We start from the raw sequence: 20190 nt of genomic DNA on the forward strand, positions 1-20190 counted from the left end.
AATCTTCAGTTTATTTAAAAAAAAAAAGAAATCATCGTGCAACTGGTAAACATCGAACAAGAAATAAAATTGATTTATTACAAGAGCAAAATAAAAATTAATATAAAAACTAACTAAAGTTATCATCAATGACAAGAATGATTCAATCCCTTGATTCAATAACATTCAAGAAAAATTCCTACAATCAGGCTGAGGAGGCTGCACTTACAAACTGTTTCCAATAACTGTTTACAATAACTTTTCTCAACATCACCCTGTACCCGTTCATTCAATACCTTAATAATTTCTGGAACGTATACACACCTTAAACTACAGATACATCGTGTCGAAATATTAAATAATACCGATCATAAAATATAATCACTCGAACAGTGAGGAAAAAATATTAAAAATAATTGTACAAACGATATTACACGTATATACATCCTCTACATATCTCTATATTCGAACGAATGGGGCAACAAACGTACTGAACTATAACGCAGATGCATGCCTGCACCGTCCTTCCCCTCTCGAATCGTATATGAATAATTCATCCATCTGACACGTCCATCTTTCCTTCGCGCAACAAGGGAACAGCAATTACAATGACGTTCAAAATAATCACTTGTCCACGAAATAGAATGCGAACGCAAAACGATCGATGTGGCATCATCGTATCAATCATCCACGATGTGGACGATACAGCAACGATCCGGGAACCGAGTAGGGAGGAGGAATCGAGAAGAGAAGTTTGAAGGTTTGTTTCTTTGGAGACTATGAACGGGAGGAACGTGAGAAATCTATCGATCACCGTCACCGCCTTTTACATGAAAGTTGCCGGATTTTGGGTGGCGAATAATTACGCGGAGAAACGGCGGAGGAACGTTGCTATGTTTGTTACGATCTTCTTCGCGTTCATGGGCATCAGTATCGAGGGAAGGGATTTATACTTCGCTTGGGGAGATTTCGAGGTGAGTAGAAGAAGTTTTCTTCGTGATTAATTTATTTAATTTATAATTTTGTAAATTAAAATTTCCATTCGTATATTTGAATTAAATTTTTTTTAAATTTCATCGATATATTTGTTATTTTTATTATTTTTTTTCAAATTGAAAAACATTGTGAAAGATGATCCTACGATTGTATCTTTTTGAAAATAAAATTTTGTCAAATAGAATATTATTCATGTTTAAAATTACGAAAATATAGCGTCTGATCAATTATCTCGATAAACTTTTCTTTATGATATTAATTTATCGATAATTTTGTAAATTAAAATTTCCATTCGTATATTTGAATTAATTTTTTTTTAAATTTCATCGATATATTTGTTATTTTTATTATTTTTTTTCAAATTGAAAAACATTGTGAAAGATGATCCTATGATTGTGTGTTTTTGAAAATAAAATTTTGTCAAATAGAAAATTATTCTTGTGTTTAAAATTACGAAAATATGGCGTCTGATCAATTATCTCGATAAACTTTTCTTTATGATTAATTTATCGATAATTTTGTAAATTAAAATTTCCATTCGTATATTTGAATTAAATTTTTTTAAAATTTCATTGATATATTTGTTATTTTTATTATTTTTTTTCAAATTGAAAAACATTGTGAAAGATGATCCTACGATTGTATCTTTTTGAAAATAAAATTTTGTCAAATAGAAAATTATTCATGTTTAAAATTACGAAAATATGGCGTCTGATCAATTATGTCGATAAACTTTTCTTTATGATTAATTTATCGATAATTTTGTAAATTAAAATTTCCATTCGTATATTTGAATTAAATTTTTTTAAAATTTCATCGATATATTTGTTATTTTTATTATTTTTTTTCAAATTGAAAAACATTGTGAAAGATGATCCTACGATTGTATCTTTTTGAAAATAAAATTTTGTCAAATAGAAAATTATTGTGTTTAAAATTACGAAAATATGGCATTTGGTCAATTAAACTTGTTATTTATCAATAATTAGATATAAATTAAAGAACAGATTAATGTAATTGTTTTCGATTTTTCGATTACAGGATTCTATTTTCGCTGGATGCAACGTTATAACTATCGTTTTAGTTTTGTTGAAGATTTTCGTCTTGTACATAAATAACGAGGAACTGCTTAACGTGGTTAATTACGCGAAAACGAATTTTTGGCGGGAAAGTAATTACGAGCCACACGAAAAAAAGATAATAGATGATTATAGACGGCTTTGCTCGTTCCTCGTCTGCTCGTTCACGTTCTTCGCCCAAGGAACAGTTGTGTGTTTCGTAATAACGCCAGTTTTTGGTATTTGGACATTTTTGTAATCGGCTAAAATAATATTCGTTTAAAATTTATAGTAACGATGAATCTTTTCGTGCGATAAAATTCCATCTATAATTTAAGAACAAACGAGAATGAAAAGATTGATGACGATTAATTTAATAAGCGGAAAAAATAATCTGTTGATATATTTTCTAGTAAATAATGGAAAAAATGAATCGGACAGAATACACCCGTTTAATATGTGGTTCGATCGATCATTATCACTGTCACCGTATTACGAAATAATATATACGATACAGGTAAATAAATTTAGTTATATCATATCAAAAATTTATAATTTTTAATTTTTGGATAAGTAGAATAAATGGATAGAAAAATAACAATCATTTTTAACGAATAAATCCTGTGGATTTTTATCTAATTAAAATAAATCATATTTCCATGTATTTTATATCACACATATATGAAACTTTTTATACGACAGAAAAGAAGAAATTAAATATTTTTTTCATCGAGAAATAGAAGAAATCGTAGCATTGAAATCACTTTTTGATTCATTCCGATATCTCATTGCGTTGCCGAGATACGAAGACTCAAAGTTTCCTCTCAAAACAGTGCACAGATTATGAATGGGCTCGCTTGAGCTTCGAGAGAGAGAGAGAGAGAGCGAGAAGTAAGAGAAAAGAAAGAAGATAGTAAACGATTAAAATTACCATTTTATTTATACGATGATAACTCGGGAACCGGAAATCGTATCGAGATAAATCAATAAGCGTTTCAAAGTGGAAGATGTCACGGTTCTAATGATTCCTCGATCATTGATCTAGGGTTATTATCTTTGGAGTTATAGTGATTTAAAGTTTTTCTAATTTTAATAGAATTTCTAAGCTAGCGACGGAAAGCGAAAGTTATCCGACAAGCACGAAAATGATGAACGATCGAAAATTAACCTCTTCTTTGCACGACGATATCTTGGAAACGGGAAATGATATCGAGATAAATCAAAAAGGATTTTAAAGAGCAAGGTTCAGAGCTTCTAACGATTCTTCGTTCGTTGGCCGAAGATCGCTATTCTCGGAGTTATAGCGGTTCAAACTTTTTCCAATTTTAATAGAGTTTAATACAGTTTGAGATATGGAAACCGAGAGTATCGAGATAAATCAAGAAGCAAGATTCTTCTGTAATAATCCTCGATTCGTCGAGTCAAATATTATTATCTTTATAATGGTTCAAATTTTTTCTAATTTTAATAAAATTTCAATCATTCAAATGTGTTGAATACATGTTGAAAATATATTTATGAAAATATAGTAATAGAATATTATATTTCCATAGGTTCTGAGTGCGTATGAAATTGGCATATGTTACCACTGCTTCGACAATCTTCTGTTCGTAATAAATCTGTACACAGCTGGTCAGTTTCGCATTTTGAGATATAGATTTGAAAATATATGCGGCAAAAATGATGATAAAAATTATTATAAAGTTTCGAAATCATCGAAATATTGTATAAATGAATATAAATCGTTTAAAACTTGCGTTCAACAACATCAAGCGTTGATCGAATATTGCAAAAAATTGGAGGATGTATTCAGTATAATTGTATTGGCACAAGTGTTACTTTTCAGCTTGTTAATTTGCCTCGATGGATATTTGGTACTGATGGTTCGTACTAATATTTTATTTTGATATTCGTCCATATTTATCGATCCTTTCTCTCCACATTTTAATTTTGATTTTAATTAATTAACGTTCGATAATAATAACGATAGTTGATGATGTGTAATGCAATTTCCATAGGAAGACACTTCCCGCGCAAAACGCGTTATTTTCACGTTTCATTTAATGGGTTGCATGTGTCAACTATTGATGTTCACGTACAGCTGCGATTGTTTGATGCACGACAGCATGAGCGTGGCCAATGCCGCGTACAACAGCTTGTGGCCGTGTCTGCCCATGGATAAATATGGAAAGTCGTTGCGTAAAGATCTTACGTTCGTAATCATGAGGTCCAGATCACCGTGTTGCCTGACTGCTTGCGGATTCTTCCCCGTGTCGTTGGAAACGTATACCGGGGTAAGCAATATTTATCTTCATTAATCATCATTTCTTAAAATTGACGAAATTAAACATCTATAAAAGTTAAAATTCAAATGTTAAACTTATCTATGTCAATGATTTCTAATTATTTCTAGAATTTTTTTTCGATTCTCTTTTAAATTATTTTCATTTCTGTTTTCAAGTATGTTCTTTACCATATCTGATATAATAATATTAATTATTGTATTTCATTTTAATTGTTGTATTTTTCGAATTCTTGTTACATAATTTTTATTAGTTTAAAAAATATGAACGTATTGCTTGCTTAAATAAAGCTTGAACTTTTTATATTTTGAATTTATTAAATTTTTAAAATTATATTTTAGAAATTTTTCATATAAGAATATAAGAAATCATGAGATTCTTCATTATAGATCTTGAGTGTTGCAGTTTCATGGTTTACGTCATTGAAAAAATACGAAAAGAAATTGTTACAGTACGCGTGTATTGCAAACCAATCCCTCCTTAAAGAAGAGGAAAGTAAAATAATTTTTTATCATCAAAATATCTAACGTGATGTAATTTTGCAAGAAGAAAAAATGGAAATTCCAAACGGTATTTAAAAAATTTCCAAAGTAAGTAAACATTTGGAAGAAAAATTATTCAATAATAATTCATACTTATAATAATAAATCAAATGTTTATATGTACAGAGATACGTTGTAAGATTTTTCGTCCTTGTAACACGATAAATTCGAAGAAATATCCGGAATAAACACAAAATAAACGCAAATCACGTTAGTAAGTAATAATAATTATCTGTAAAACGTTCCAAGATACAAAAGTTATTATTATTATATCAGATTTAATTAGGAGAATATAAAAAAAAGAAATCTAAATTTATCTTTTACAGATTCTGAGTACCGCGGTATCGTACTTTACATTGTTGAGAAACCAATCAGCAGATACTTCTTAAACATAACCTCGAAAAGCAAAGTCGTAAATTTTAAATATGCTCGAAGAGAAAAATATTTTTCAAATTCTTTCGAGAAAAAGATGTAAATAAAAATAAAAATTAAAGAAAATTAAATATTCTATACCAATTTTATAACAACATTACATAAAATTCCTCAAATTTCCTTATTTAATATAACCATATTTCACTTTCTTCATCAATCTCTAGAAATCCAGAAACGAACATCCTTTTCAACCCTTGCTCGTAAAACAAAGAATAAATAAAGATTAAATTTAAAGATAATTTAAAATAGCAAAATTACACTTTCTTTTTAACAACGAAAAAAATGTAATTTCAACAATGTCCAACATCCTCAAAACACTCTCCACTCTCGTTCCCTCAAACTATATTCAAAGCAGCCGATTCAATCCATCCCCTTCTTAAATAATGCAAAGAGACGTCCAATCGAATCCATCTACTGTCAACCCGTTCAACAAGTGGCAATTACCTTTTTTCCACTCCATCGTCTTATTTCCGCGCGACAAAAGGAAAAGAGAGGCGAAATATTGACACGTGAAAACGGCACCTGTTATTATGGGGACTCGCGAGGTAAAGGTTAATAAGAACGAGCAACTAGACAGTTTGAAGAGCGAGCATGCAAAGGGAGGTTGAATTGGACGTGTCGGTGAACTTGGCAGCCTTTTTCTTGAAGAACGTCGGCCTGTGGGCGTCGAACGATCCTGGCCACGAACGTCGAAGAAAAGTGATACTCGTGTACACGATGTGGTGCGTTACCCTCAGCTCGGTTGTAATTATCAGAGATGTGTACTTCACGTGGTTTTATAACGGAGTGAGTATGAATTAGTGAGTGAAGATAAAAATGGAGGATATATTATTTCGTTTAATCGATTCAATATATTGTTGCACTGCAGGATATTCTCTACGTTGTGACCAATGCTTTGAGCATGATGATGATAACAGTGAAGGTATGCGTGATAGTGGTACACAAAGAGGAATTTATCAATCTGATCGTGTACATGCAGGAAAATTTCTGGAACGATAACTACCACGATCTCCGCGAGAGGGAAATTTTGGAAAATTGCAAGAGAACCTGCGCCTTCTTCGTCTCCCTGGTCACGGCGATCGGAATATGCGCTATACTCTCCTATCTGGCCACGCCGCTCATTGGTAAGTTGAAGGTATCGATCGAGAGGATGGATCATTAATTCTGAAATAACAATGGAAAATTAAGAAAAAAGAAATTAAGAAGGAAACGCGAGTGCAAAGAGTACGTAGAAAAATTATTTATAATTTTTTCAGTACAAACCGCGAGCAATAATTCCGAAAGAATGCTTCCATTTAACATGTGGTTAAAGTTACCGTTATCGGAATCACCTTACTACGAATTAATGTTCGTTTACCAGGTAAATTTCTTAAATTTCTTCTTTTAAAAAACACTATAATCTATTGAATTAATATTGATATTTTCGACAGATAATGACTTTCTACTTCATTGGAATATCGTACTTTTGCTTCGACAATATTTTCTGCATCATGACCGTACATCTGGCCGGCCAGTTCCAAATACTTCGACACAGATTTGATCGATTGTGCAACGCGGAAGATCGAATAGCCGAGAAAGGCGCGCATGCGCGAGGATTTTACGACAGATTCAAAGCTCACGTTCGATACCATCAGGCGTTGATCGATTATTGCGAGAAAATTGAGAACGTTTACACCACGATCATATTTGGACAAGTGTTGGTGTTTAGCGTGTTAATCTGCCTCTTCGGCTACCAAATATTGTTGGTTAGTATTTCAAGCTGTGTTTAATCTATTGTTATAAAATATAAAAGTTTTTTTCATTCAATAATCAGAACAAATATTGTAAAAAATTATACCATGATTATATCTCTGTTCAGGCTAACGCGCCATCAACGAGACGCTCCATCTTCATCTTTCTTTTGATCGGCGCCATGTCTTTGCTGTTCATGTTCACGTTCAGCTGCAATTGCGTGACAGAGCACAGTGAAAATATCGCTATTGGTGCGTACTCGGCGTTGTGGACTGCGATGCCGATGGACAAGTTTGGGAAGATGCTTCGAAACGATCTGATAATGGTGATCAAGCGATCCAGACGAGTTTGTTGTCTGACCGCGAATGGATTTTTCCCTGTATCTTTAGAAACGTACACTACAGTGAGTAGAGTAAATGTAACACTTGATTGAAAGCTCGATAAAAAAATTAAATTTAAATTTTATTTTATTCTCCTCGAAAATAATAAGAATTTTAGACAAAGTTCTTTCGTATAAATTTCTTCTTCACGTTTTGCAGATTTTGAGTACCGCGGTATCGTATTTCACGCTGTTGAGAAACAACGTAGAAAAGGCAAACGAAGCGTAACTTATAAATTTTTGTGACTGAAAGTATTATAGTAGTGTTTTAAAAAATTGTGAAATATATTTCTAACGAAAAATAAGAAAAGCATAAAGTAATAATATAACAATGAATTTTCGTTACAAATTAATTGATAATTAAGGATTGTATAATTATTCTTATTATATCCTTACCATTATTCACTCACACTCATAATTGTTACTTATTCACTTTATGATAAGCTTCATTCCCTTTCAAAAATAAAATCATAACTTCACCTAACCTCACATTCCATATTATTCGAACGATGTTCACCGATCGACTACACGGCTCGAAAGATCGCAGCTCGTCGAGAGCTTGTTCACGTGCGATATGCAGTGTGAATAATGCAATAGAAATCCATCAACGGTGCAATCAACCTGTTTCGCCTGTTGAAAGGTGGCAATCACCAGTTTTCCTTTATAAGTGAAAAGGAAAGGAAAGGGATCGATGATAATCCTGTCATTACATACATTCGAGCGTGTAAAACGACACGCATTTGGACGATGGAAAAAGAATTGGATATATCGGTGAATTTGTCGTCGTTTTTCTTGAGGAGCATAGGGCTGTGGATAGGTGACGGGTCCACGAATGAACGTAGGAGAAAGGGGATGCTCGCCTATACGATTTGGTGCACGTTCTTCTCCACCATCATCAGTAGTAGAGATTTGTACTTCACTTGGATTTACAATGGCGTACGAGCGTATTGTATTTGTATGAAACTACCGGCAGTTACAGTAAGCGTGTATGAATTGGTTTTTATTTAGAAGAAAATGTACAGTAAAGTTTGAAACTTATTTTCTTCTTTTTGAGGGAAGAAAAATGATTGATTTTTGTAAGAGCTAAAGTATCAACAAACAAAGTCCAGGTTACATTGTTACATATTTTCTTTCGTATTTAATAACGATAATAATTTTCTAACGATTCAATTTCAGGATATTCTTTACGCCCTTACCAATTATATGAGTGTGATGATGATCTTGCTCAAGATATGCGTCATAGTGGTGCATAAGAGCGAGTTTATTAACCTGATCCTGTACATGCAACGATACTTCTGGAACGTTAATTACGACTCTCGCGAAAAAGAGATTTTGAACGGCTGCAAAAAGACTTGTGCCTTTTTCGTTTCCACCGTCACTTTTATCGGTATATGCGCCATACTGTCGTATCTAACGACGCCATTCACAGGTATTTCAAGATATTTTTATTTATACAATTTTGGATGATCGAAAAAAAAAAGAAATTCAAAAGCTTCAATTTTGTATACTTTCATTTGATACTTTTTTTCAATACGAAAAGTTGAATAATTAGGTATTGAAAATAGGAATAAAGATTGTATTTGTTTCGTAGCTCGTATTGGAAACAACGAATCCGAAAGAATACTTCCATTTAACATGTGGGTGAACTTGCCACTTTCTCAAACGCCTTATTACGAGTTATTGTTTCTTATCCAGGTATTTTAAATTTTCTCTTATCGATAATTTACGATGTGATATCTCTTAGCTTTCAAAATAGAAAGAAATTAAAATGAATTATCTTCTGTTTTCGAAATCTTTCTTGAAAACACATTATAAATATAACATTAATATACCGTTGCGAGAGGAAGAAATTTTCATTTTCTTTTTCTTTCATTTCTTTCGACAGATAATAACTTTGTATTACATAGGGATCTGTTACTTTTGCTTCGACAACGTTTTCTGCATCATGGCCATCCATCTGACCGGCCAGTTTCGCATACTCGGATACAGATTCGCGAAACTGTGCAACATAGAGCACGAAATGCGCGAAAAAGACACGGTGTTGTCAAAACACGTGCACACGTGTTACGAAAAGTTTAAGGAGTACGTTCGATACCATCAAGCCTTGATCAACTTTTACACGAAGCTTGAAAACGTGTACACGATGATCATACTCGGGCAAGTGATAGTATTTAGCGCGTTGATTTGCCTGTTTTGCTATCAAGTGTTGTTGGTTAGTATTTGGATGAAAATTAAACTCGTTTCAAACGATAGAAGAAGATATAAGGTGTTCCAAAATTAAAGCAAGATTTGAATTTGCCGCCATTAAGTTGTTGGCAACCCTGAAAAAAGAACGGTTTGACAGCTGAGAGTTTAGAGTTAGTAAAAATGGAGCGTTATATTGCGTTGGCAACTAAGTAATTGCGGATTTCACTCATAGATGGTTTCAGTTGAATTTTTAGGTTTGCTGGCGTAGTCCAAATGTAAAACACATTTTGTTTTTGTCAATCGGTAAAAAAAGTTTTTTGATCGGTTGCGTAGTTTTCGTTTGGCGTTCGTTGAAAAATGGAAAATCAAAAGGAACAGTATCGTCACATTTTGCTTTTTTATTTTCGCAAAGGGAAAAACGCATCGCAAGCTCACAAAAAGTTATGCGCTGTTTATGGCGACGAAGCCTTAAAAGAACGGCAGTGTCGAAATTGGTTTGACAAATTTCGTTCTGGTGATTTTTCACTCAAAGACGAAAAACGCTCTGGTTGTTCAGTTGAAGTTGATGACGACCTAATCGAAGCAATAATCGATTCGGATCATCACAGTACAACTCGTGAGATTGCAGAGAAGCTTCATGTATCGCATACATGCATTGAAAACCACTTAAAACAACTTGGCTATGTTCAAAAACTCGATACATGGGTTCCTCACGAACTGAAAGAAAAACATTTAACGCAACGCATTAACAGCTGTGATTTGCTAAAGAAACGTAATGAAAATGATCCATTTTTAAAACGACTGATAACTGGCGATGAAAAATGGGTTGTTTACAACAATATCAAGCGGAAAAGATCATGGAGCAGGCCACGTGAACCAGCTCAAACAACATCAAAAGCTGGTATTCATCGAAAGAAGGTTTTGTTATCAGTTTGGTGGGATTACAAAGGAATTGTCTATTTTGAACTCTTACCACCCAACCGAACGATCAATTCTGTTGTCTACATTGAACAACTAACGAAATTAAACAACGCAGTTGAAGAAAAGCGGCCCGAATTGACAAATCGAAAAGGTGTTGTATTCCATCATGACAATGTAAGGCCACACACATCTTTGGTCACTCGGCAAAAATTATTGGAGCTTGGTTGGGATGTTTTGCCACATCCACCATATAGTCCTGACCTTGCACCATCTGATTACTTTTTGTTTCGATCTTTACAAAACTCCTTGAATGGTAAAAATTTGAATAATGATGATGATATCAAATCGTACCCGATTCAGTTTTTTGCTAATAAAAACCACAAGTTTTATGAACGTGGGATTATGATGCTGCCTGAAAGATGGCAAAAAGTCATTGATCAAAATGGGCAACACATTACAGAATAAAGTTATTTAGTTCCATGAAAAAATTGTCTTTGATTTTCTAAAAAAATCCGCAATTACTTAGTTGCCAATCCAATACAACAACGTGTCTTCATTATTGAACAATATTTTAAAAATAATGAAAGTTTGGCAGCCGCAAAATAATCCTAAGCTATGAAGCACATTTTCGATGGCTTTGTTAATCGGCAAAATTGTCGTGTGTTTGGGGTTCGCAGAACTCACGTGTGATTGGAAAAACAAATGCTCCCGCAACGTGTCATCGTTTGGTGCGGATTTTGGGCAGGAGGCATCATCGGACCATACTTTTTTGAGAACGAGGCTGGTTGTGCAGCGATTGTTAATGGTGCTCAATATCGCGACACGATAACACGGTTCTTTCTGCCGAAATTGGATGATATTGATGTGGCTAATATGTGGTTTGAACGAGACAAAACAATTCAATTACTGCACAAGACATTTCCTGGTCGCGTACTCTCTCGTTTAGATCATGTGATTTAACCATTAGATTTCTTCTTAGGTTCTTCTTATGGGGTTATTTAAAATCAAAGGTCTATGTTAACAATCTCACACATTACAAGAAATTAAACGCTGCATCGACGAAATTCAGCCACAATTATGCAAAAAGGCCATTTGCCCGATGTGATATTTATTCCATGAATAAGCCTATCCTATGCACTTTATGGTTCACTTAAAAAATAAATATCTAAAAACTCTGTTTTATATTTAATTCAAATCTTGCGTTAATTTTGGGACACCCTTTATTACGAAACACGTAAAAATATTTTTGTTTCCTCTTAGGCCAACGCACCTTCAGCGAGACGCTCCATTTTCATCTTTCTTTTGATCGGCGCCATGTCTTTGCTGTTCATGTTCACGTACAGCTGCGACGGCGTGATAGAACAAAGCGACAACGTCGCTGTGGGGGCTTATTCGGCACTGTGGACGATTATGCCGATGGACAAGTTCGGGAGAATGCTTCGAAACGATCTGATAATGGTGATCGAGCGATCGAGGCGCGTTTGTTGTCTGACCGCGAATGGATTTTTCCCTGTATCCTTGGAAACCTATACTACGGTAATTTCACGCTTCTTTCAAGTAATATATTTAAACGATTATTAACAAATTGTCGTTATGTATAATATTGTTATTCGTTTTACAGATTCTTAGTACCGCGGTATCGTACTTTACACTGTTACGAAATAATATGGAAAATGACAAGGATGATTAATGACACGGATTACATAAATCAATCGTCAGTTTAAAATTGTATATAATTCTTAAAATAAAAAAAGGATAAAAATTGTTACCTTTATTTATATAATTATAATTAAAACTTCTTTTTAGCAAAAATATAATATACGTACGATTTTAAAAATATATATATATATTCATTCGGATGAATTACATGAGAAATCACTAAAATCTAAATGTCTCGGCGCGTTAGATATTCTTTGTCCTTATAGACGTTATAGCTATATATTCTATCGTCTACAAATTATCTCTTTTAATTTTTCCTTTCATCAAAGGGGGACGAGAAACGATTTCAACAATTGTCGAGCATCATGCATAACGCATGATCGATACGATCCATTTTTCACTAAATAAGAAGAATAACTTATCACCCCTTCCTTCCTCCTTTTCATCCTTTCATTGGAAAAGAAAAACCGATACGCTATGAACGTGTAATAACATGAAATAAATACAAATTACGCGATCGATGAGTAGAGAATACCAATAGATCAAAGTAGGCTCCCACTTGGCGATGATAATCAATATTCACTCTGTACTGTTACGTACTATCGTAACATCGTATATCCAGCGAGTTTTTTTATCAAGCGAAAACGATATGAGCTTTCTGGAGAGCGACGTGTCCGTCAGTCTGACGTCAATTTTTATGAAACTGGTCGGATTATGGATGGCGGCCGACCAATACGAGCAACGGTTAAGAAACATCTCGGTTACTTACAACTTGGTCGCCATTCTTTTCGCACTGTACTTACAGACTACGGATATATATTACTCGTGGGGCAATTTTTCTGTAAGTCTATTGGAATTTAAAAATTTTTATAAAACGCGTAAAATCATACAGATTTAAATATTGTTGTTAAATAATATTTATACATTTAATGTTATAATTGTAATATTTATAATATTGTAAATAGTATTTTATTAATTTTATCGTAATGAATTGTAACGATACGAAGTGACAAAAATTAACAAAAGTTTAAAATATTGATGAAATGAAAAAGAATATTTTTAATATTTTTGAATGAATTTCTCAAGTAAAACTTTGATCGATATAAGTCAATGTATTTCTAAGTAAGTATATAATCGAGTTGCGTATAATTCGAATAATTTCGATTATATTCACAGGCTTGCCTCTTCTCTGTGTCCAATACGCTGTCGTTGATTTTGCCCCTGTTGAAGATATTCATTCTGCTCAGTAACAAAGAGGATTTTTTCCGTTTGATCGTGTATATGCAAAGGAATTTTCTACAAGGGAATTACGACGACCACGAGAGAAAGATCGTGTTCGGTTGCAAGCGAAAATGCACGTTCTTCATTTGTTTCTTCACGTTCTTCACAATGGCGACTATCGTTTCTTACATCGCTGGTCCAATCATTGGTGAGTCGATTTAATTTATCTCTCTCGTCGTTTTTTTACGATTAATAATGAGTGAATATAATTTAAAATAATTGTAATTATTAGGAACGAAGTAAAGGAAATTAATTAAAATAATAATCTTTCCTCTTAACCTCAAATTTACTTTATCTCTCGTCACTTTTTAACGATTAGTAATGCGTGAATAATTTAAAATAATGATTTAAAATATAATTTAAAATAATTGTAATTATTAGGAACAAAAGGAAATTAAAGGAAATTAACAATTAAATTAAATTACAATTCAATGTTTAAACGAAAATAATAATCTTTCCTCTTAACCTCAAATTTACTTTATCCCTCGTCACTTTTTAACGATTAATAATGTGTGAATATAATTTAAAATAATTGTAATTATTTGGAAATTAATTGCAGTTTAATTCAACATTTAAATAAAAATAATAATCTTTACTCTTAACCTCAACTTGTTAATGTTTAATAATGCGTGAATATAATTTAAAATAATTGTAATTATTAGGAAATTAATTGCAGTTTAATTCAACATTTAAATAAAAATAATAATCATTCCTTTTAACCTCAAATTTACTTTATCCCTCGTCACTTTTTAATGATTAATAATGCATGAATATAATTTAAAATAATAATTGTAATTATTAGAAATGAAGTAAAGGAAATTACAGTTTAATTCAACGTTTAAGCGAAAATAATAATTTTTCCTCTTAACCTCAATTTTTTAACGATTAATAATGCATGAATATAATTTAAAATAATTGTAATTATTAGAAAATTAATTGCAGTTTAATTCAATATTTAAACAAAAATAATAATCTTTCCTCTTAACCTCAAATTTACTTTATCCCTCGTCACTTTTTAATGATTAATAATGCATGAATATAATTTAAAATAATTGTAATTATTAGGAAATTAATTGCAGTTTAATTCAATAAAAATAATAATCTTTTCTCTTAACCTCAAATTTACTTTATCCCTCATCTTTTTAATGATTAATAATGCATGAATATAATTTAAAATAATTGTAATTATTAGGAAATTAATTGCAGTTTAATTCAACAAAAATAATAATCTTTTCTCTTAACCTCAAATTTACTTTATTCCTCGTCACTTTTTAATGTTTAATAATGTGTAAATATAATTTAAAATAATTGTAATTATTAGAAACGAAGTAAAGGAAATTAATTACAATTTAATTATAGTTTGACTTTTTTTTTTTTTTTTTGCTTGAACTTACATTTCAGGAAATATTGGAAAAAACGAATCGGACAGAGTGCTTCCATTCAACATGTGGATTAATCTACCACTAAGTATGACTCCATATTTTGAAATTACGTTCACGTTACAGGTATTGCCACTTTATTTCTCTAATATCGAACAGAATCATTGATAACAATATTAATAAAATATTCAATAAATATAAATATCGATATTTCATAATATTTTTCGAAAATTATAAAAAAGTTTAAAATTTTTACGTGCCATTAGATTTTATTCTTTTATCAAATTGGGGTGAGTTACTTCTGTTTCGATGATTTTTGTGCATTGAGATTGAGATTTTTCTTTCTTTTTTTTTTCTTTGTATCCAACAAATATAAATATCGATATTTCATAATATTTTTCGAAAATTATAAAGAAAGAAAATTTAAAATTTTTACGTGCCACTAGGTTTTGTCCCTGTATCAAATTGGGGTGAGTTACTTCTGTTTCGACAATTTTTTGTGCATTATGAACTTACACTTGGCCGGACAATTTAAAGTGTTGCAATACAGAATTTCCACAATAGCGGATAGGGTTATCGAGAAGGAAGAGAAGAAGGAGAAATTAATTATCGACTCGTTGTACTTTTCAAACAAATGTTACACCACTTTTAAAAAGTACATCCGCCAACATCAAGCCCTTATAGCTTACTGCAGAAAACTCGAAGTGGTGTTCAATTGGATTGTCCTAGAGCAAGTTTTGATGTTCAGCTTGCTGATTTGCCTCGATGGATATCAAATACTCATGGTATGATACTCGGAATGATTCATAATTTCTATGTCTTCCTCGACTTTTAAAATTCAAAACTTGTTTCATTCTCACGTATATAAATAAATTATTAAATTATTAAATAAATTGTTATAACGTTGTTTTCCATACAGGCAAACGGAGACATCAAAACACGTTTAACCTTCAGTTTCCACATATTAGCATGCCTGTGCCAATTGCTGATGTTCAGCTACAGCTGCGATTGCATCATACGAGAAAGCGTGAGCGTGGCTACGGCAGCATACGGTGGACCTTGGACGCTACTACCAATGACTATAAGCGGGAGGATGATGCGAAAAGATTTGATAATAGTCATTATGAGAGCCAGCATACCTTGTTGCTTGTCAGGAAAGGGATACTTCATCGTGTCTCTCGAAACGTACACCAGTGTAATATTATAATCTGTAATTTAAGAAATTTGAATTTTATTCTTCGTGTCATGAAATTTATGGACAAATCTTTTCAAGTATTAAAATTGATCAAATTATTCAATTACAGGTTTTGAGTACCGCGGCATCCTATTTCACGTTGTTACGAAACAATATAGAAAGTGATAATTAAAATAACGATAAATTTTTGACTAAGAAATCGAATAAGGAATCCATCGAATTGAAATTATACGAATTATACGAAAAGTAGATTAAAAAGGTTATCGTTGAAATAAATATTGTTGAAAAGAGATTGAAGAAAGATTGATACCTCGGCTCGTACAATTTTTTCGCACTTGTATAACGCATCTTACGGATATTGGAAGAGGACGTGTTGTCATGGAATTACATCACAGATCGATATCTCGTAAAAATTCTTTCGTTATAGCCACCACCTTCATCTTTCCATCCTTCATCTTCATGCAAATTACAATAATTGTTATCTCCTGAATTCGTAATTTCCCTCTATCAAAGAGACAGGAGGAGGGCAGCTGTCGACTACGTAACGATTTCACAGAGGGTTATCATAATTCCTGAATCATGCATAGAGGCATCGATAACGATTCATTTTCTTTACTGAGAATAGAAGGAGAGTAACGCGTGTATCCTTTCTATCCCATCTCTTTTTCATCTCCTCCATTAAAAGGCGGTAATAACATGAAATAAATACACGAATTACATGATCGATGAACAGAGAATACCAATAGGGATCAAAGTGGTTACTCGCCTCCATAGCGATAATCGATATTCCACTCTGTATAGCTCGAACGGTGGCAGCCAGTATTTTAATCAAGCGGAAACGAAGATATGAATTTTCTGGAGAACGACGTAGCCGTCAGCCTGACGTCAATTTTTATGAAGTTCGTGGGAATATGGATGACCAATATCAACAACGGATGAGAAACATCATGGTTGCCTACAACGTAATCGCCATTTTCTTCGCCCTGTGGATACAAACTATGGACATGTATCACTCGTGGGGCAATATTAGAGTGAGTTGTAATTAGTTGTTGTTACAATTTGATTTTAATTTCGATCACTTCGACGTATTATTATATAGGCATGCCTCTTCTCCACGTCCAACACGTTGTCGTTGATTCTGCCTCTGTTGAAGATATTCATCCTGCTTTGTCACAAACAAGATTTCTTCCGTTTGGTCCTGTACATGAAAAGGAATTTTCTTCAATTACGACGATCACGAGAGAAAGATCGTGATAGGTTGCAACCAAAAGTGCACCTTCTTCATCTGCTTCTTCACGTTTCTTACGATCGCGACTACTGCCTCTTACATGGTTATTCCACTGATCGGTGAGATTAATTGATTCAACGCTTAATTTCCTTTTTGTTGAAGAATGGAAATTTGTTTAACTTATTGACTTGTTAAGATAAATATATATAGTTTTTTTTTAAGTTCAAATTTCAATATAATTCAAAGTAATTAATAAGTAATTATTAAGTACAAAGCAAAGAAAACTTTTATTTGTACTAATACATTTCAGTGAATATTGGGAAAAACGAGTCGGACAGAGTGCTCCCATTCAACATGTGGGTTAACCTGCCACTAAGTATGACTCCATATTTTGAAATTTCCTTCGTTTTATAGGTATTGCAATTTCGTTTCCCTAATACAGAATCGTTGATAACAATAGGAAGATTTCTCTTCTATTTTTTTTGCATCCAATAAATACAAATATTTATAATACTTTTTTATAAAAAAAAAAGTTTAGAATTTTTGTGTGCCATTATTAGGTCTTGTCCCTGTATCAAATTGCGGTGAGTTACTTCTGTTTCGACAATTTTTTGTGCATTATGAATTTCCACGTGGCCGGGCAATTTAAAGTGTTGCAACACAGAATTTCCACAATAGCAGATTTGACGATTAAAACGGAGGAGAAGAAGGAGAAATTAATTATCGACTCGTTGCACTTTTCAAATAAATGTTACACCACTTTTAAGAAATACATACGCCAACACCAAACCCTTATAGCTTACTGCAGAAAAATTGAAGTGGTGTTCAATTGGATTGTCCTAGAGCAAGTTTTGATGTTCAGCTTGCTGATCTGCCTCGATGGATATCAAATACTCATGGTAGAGTGAAAAAGATTTATAATTTTCGCATAATTTGAACGATTCGTTGATCTTCCAAGTCGAATAAATGTTATTTTCCACTCCAGGCAGATGAAGACATCAAAACACGTTCGATCTTCAGTTTCCACATATTATCATGCCTGTGCCAATTGCTGATGTTCAGCTACAGCTGCGATTGCATCCTACGAGAAAGCGTGAGCGTGGCTACGGCAGCTTACGAAGGGCCTTGGACGTTGCCTCCAATGACTATAAGCGGGAGGATGATGCGAAAGGATTTGATAGTAGTCATTATGAGAGCCAGCATACCTTGTTGCTTATCAGGAAAGGGATACTTCATCGTGTCTCTCGAAACGTACACCAGTGTAATATTATAATCTGTAATTTAAGAAATTTTCGTGAATTTTATTCTTCGTGTCATGAAATTTTTCACACAATCTTTTCAAATGTTAAAATTGATCAAATTATTCGTTACAGGTTTTGAGTACCGCGGCATCCTATTTCACGTTGTTACGAAACAACATAGAAAGTGAGATCATGAAACATGATTAATAAATACGCAAATTTTCAATCGAATAAGAAATATATTAATTTAAAATTATATTATTATTGTTGAAATAAATATTGGTAAAAAAATTGATAGTTTACAATTTTTCTCCACTGTTATATATAATATATTTCACGGATATTAAGAAAAAAAATATGTTGTCATAGAATTATGTCACAAATCAATGTCTCGTAAAAATTCTTTCGTTATAGATATCCTCTATCTTTCTATCTTTCATCTTCATGTAAATTATAATAATTGTTATCTCCTGAATTCGCAATTTCCCTCTATCAAAGAGACAAAGCAGCTAACGATTTCACAGAGGGTTATCATAATTTCTGAATCATGCATAGAGCATCGATAACGATTCATTTTCTACTGAATAAGAAGAGTATATATAACTTTCTTTGTCTCTTCCACTCTTCTTTTTCATCTTCTCATTAAAAGGCATACGGTAATAATATGAAATACACGAATTACACGATGATCGATGAACAGAGAATACCAATAGGGATCAAAGTGGCTACTCGCCTCCATAGCGATAATCGATGAGATCCAACAAATTTCATCAATTGAAAACGATATGAATTTTCTGGAAAGCGACGTGTCCAATTTTTATGAAGCTTGTTGGAATATGGATGGCAGGCAACGGATAAGAAACATCACGTTATTTACAGCCATTATATTCTCTGGATACAATCTATGAATGTATTTTATTCTTGGCGATTTTAGCGTAAGTTTAATGAATTATTCGTTAGATGTATATATATGATTTTAATTTCGATTTATCCACAGGCTTGTCTCTTCTTTATCTCCATTATCCTCTCGTCGATTATGCTCCTGTTGAAGATAATCATTCTGTTCAGTCACAGGGAGGATTTTTTCCATTTGATACTGTACATGAAAAGGAATTTCCTGGAATTATGATGACCACGAGAGAAAAATGATCGGTTGCAATTAAAAGTGCACTTCTTCATCTGTTTCTTCACGTTTCTCACGATGGCGACCGTTGCTTCTTACATCTTCAGTCCGATTATTGGTTAGTGGATTTTTGTAGCAAAATATAATCTGCTATTTCTTTTTTCTTAGAAGACACAAAATAATAGGGGAAAGGTATTTTTCTTCTCAACAGTTTTCACTTTCATCTCTTAAAGAAAAAGGAAATTGAGAACAAAAAAGAAAAAGAATCTGTGATTTATTTCTTCTTATTTATACTTGTATTTTAGAAAATATTGGTAAAAACGAATCGGACAGAATACTTCCATTCAACATGTGGGTTAACTTACTACTAAATATAACTTCGTATTTTGAAGTTACGTACACTTTACAGGTATTATCATTGCACGTTTCCATCCACGTTTATTATCGTTAATATGGGAATTAAATAAGAATCATCGATATTAATTAAGATTTTTCTTCTCGTCTGAAATAATAATAACAATAGAATCCTAGAAGATATTTTATAACACTTTTTCTT

General features: G+C 32.6%; 4 protein-coding genes across 8 annotated transcripts; all 4 read left to right on the forward strand.

Moving 5' to 3' along the window:
• The first annotated feature begins 99 nt into the window (after positions 1–99).
• Positions 100–5332, forward strand: LOC102654183 (odorant receptor 67c-like). The gene is made up of 6 exons (XM_026444443.1): positions 100–953; positions 2017–2289; positions 2389–2550; positions 3587–3916; positions 4052–4327; positions 5205–5332. The coding sequence occupies exons 1-6, from the start codon at positions 759–761 to the stop codon at positions 5265–5267; spliced, it is 1299 nt and encodes a 432-aa protein (XP_026300228.1). The 5' UTR covers positions 100–758; the 3' UTR covers positions 5268–5332.
• Positions 5333–5430: 98 nt separating this feature from the next.
• Positions 5431–12308, forward strand: LOC100576940. The gene is made up of 12 exons (XM_026444444.1): positions 5431–6096; positions 6179–6434; positions 6567–6670; positions 6741–7055; positions 7169–7444; positions 7581–7634; positions 8018–8398; positions 8597–8849; positions 9012–9115; positions 9306–9632; positions 11789–12064; positions 12150–12308. The coding sequence occupies exons 1-12, from the start codon at positions 5902–5904 to the stop codon at positions 12216–12218; spliced, it is 2610 nt and encodes an 869-aa protein (XP_026300229.1). The 5' UTR covers positions 5431–5901; the 3' UTR covers positions 12219–12308.
• A 300-nt stretch (positions 12309–12608) lies between these two features.
• On the forward strand, positions 12609–18795 carry LOC724911 (odorant receptor 13a). Of its 5 annotated transcripts, none has more exons than XM_026444471.1 (6): positions 12609–13028; positions 13364–13616; positions 14870–14973; positions 15294–15632; positions 18256–18531; positions 18644–18795. In XM_026444471.1, exons 1-6 carry the CDS (start codon positions 12753–12755, stop codon positions 18716–18718), a joined length of 1323 nt encoding a protein of 440 aa, XP_026300256.1. In that variant the 5' UTR covers positions 12609–12752; the 3' UTR covers positions 18719–18795. The 5 variants fall into 5 exon arrangements, with proteins under 5 accessions (XP_026300256.1, XP_026300257.1, XP_016771072.1 ...); XM_026444472.1 differs by having other exon boundaries at positions 12614–13028; positions 18256–18521; positions 18644–18735; XM_016915583.2 differs by lacking the exons at positions 18256–18531; positions 18644–18795 and adding exons at positions 15767–16032; positions 16152–16244 and having other exon boundaries at positions 12654–13028.
• On the forward strand, positions 16426–17867 carry LOC113219164. The gene is made up of 3 exons (XM_026444473.1): positions 16426–17073; positions 17142–17389; positions 17581–17867. The coding sequence occupies exons 1-3, from the start codon at positions 16954–16956 to the stop codon at positions 17633–17635; spliced, it is 423 nt and encodes a 140-aa protein (XP_026300258.1). The 5' UTR covers positions 16426–16953; the 3' UTR covers positions 17636–17867.
• Positions 18796–20190: the final 1395 nt, after the last annotated feature.

This window comes from Apis mellifera, linkage group LG12 (genome assembly GCF_003254395.2).
Source record: "Apis mellifera strain DH4 linkage group LG12, Amel_HAv3.1, whole genome shotgun sequence".
Taxonomy (NCBI): domain Eukaryota; kingdom Metazoa; phylum Arthropoda; class Insecta; order Hymenoptera; family Apidae; genus Apis; species Apis mellifera.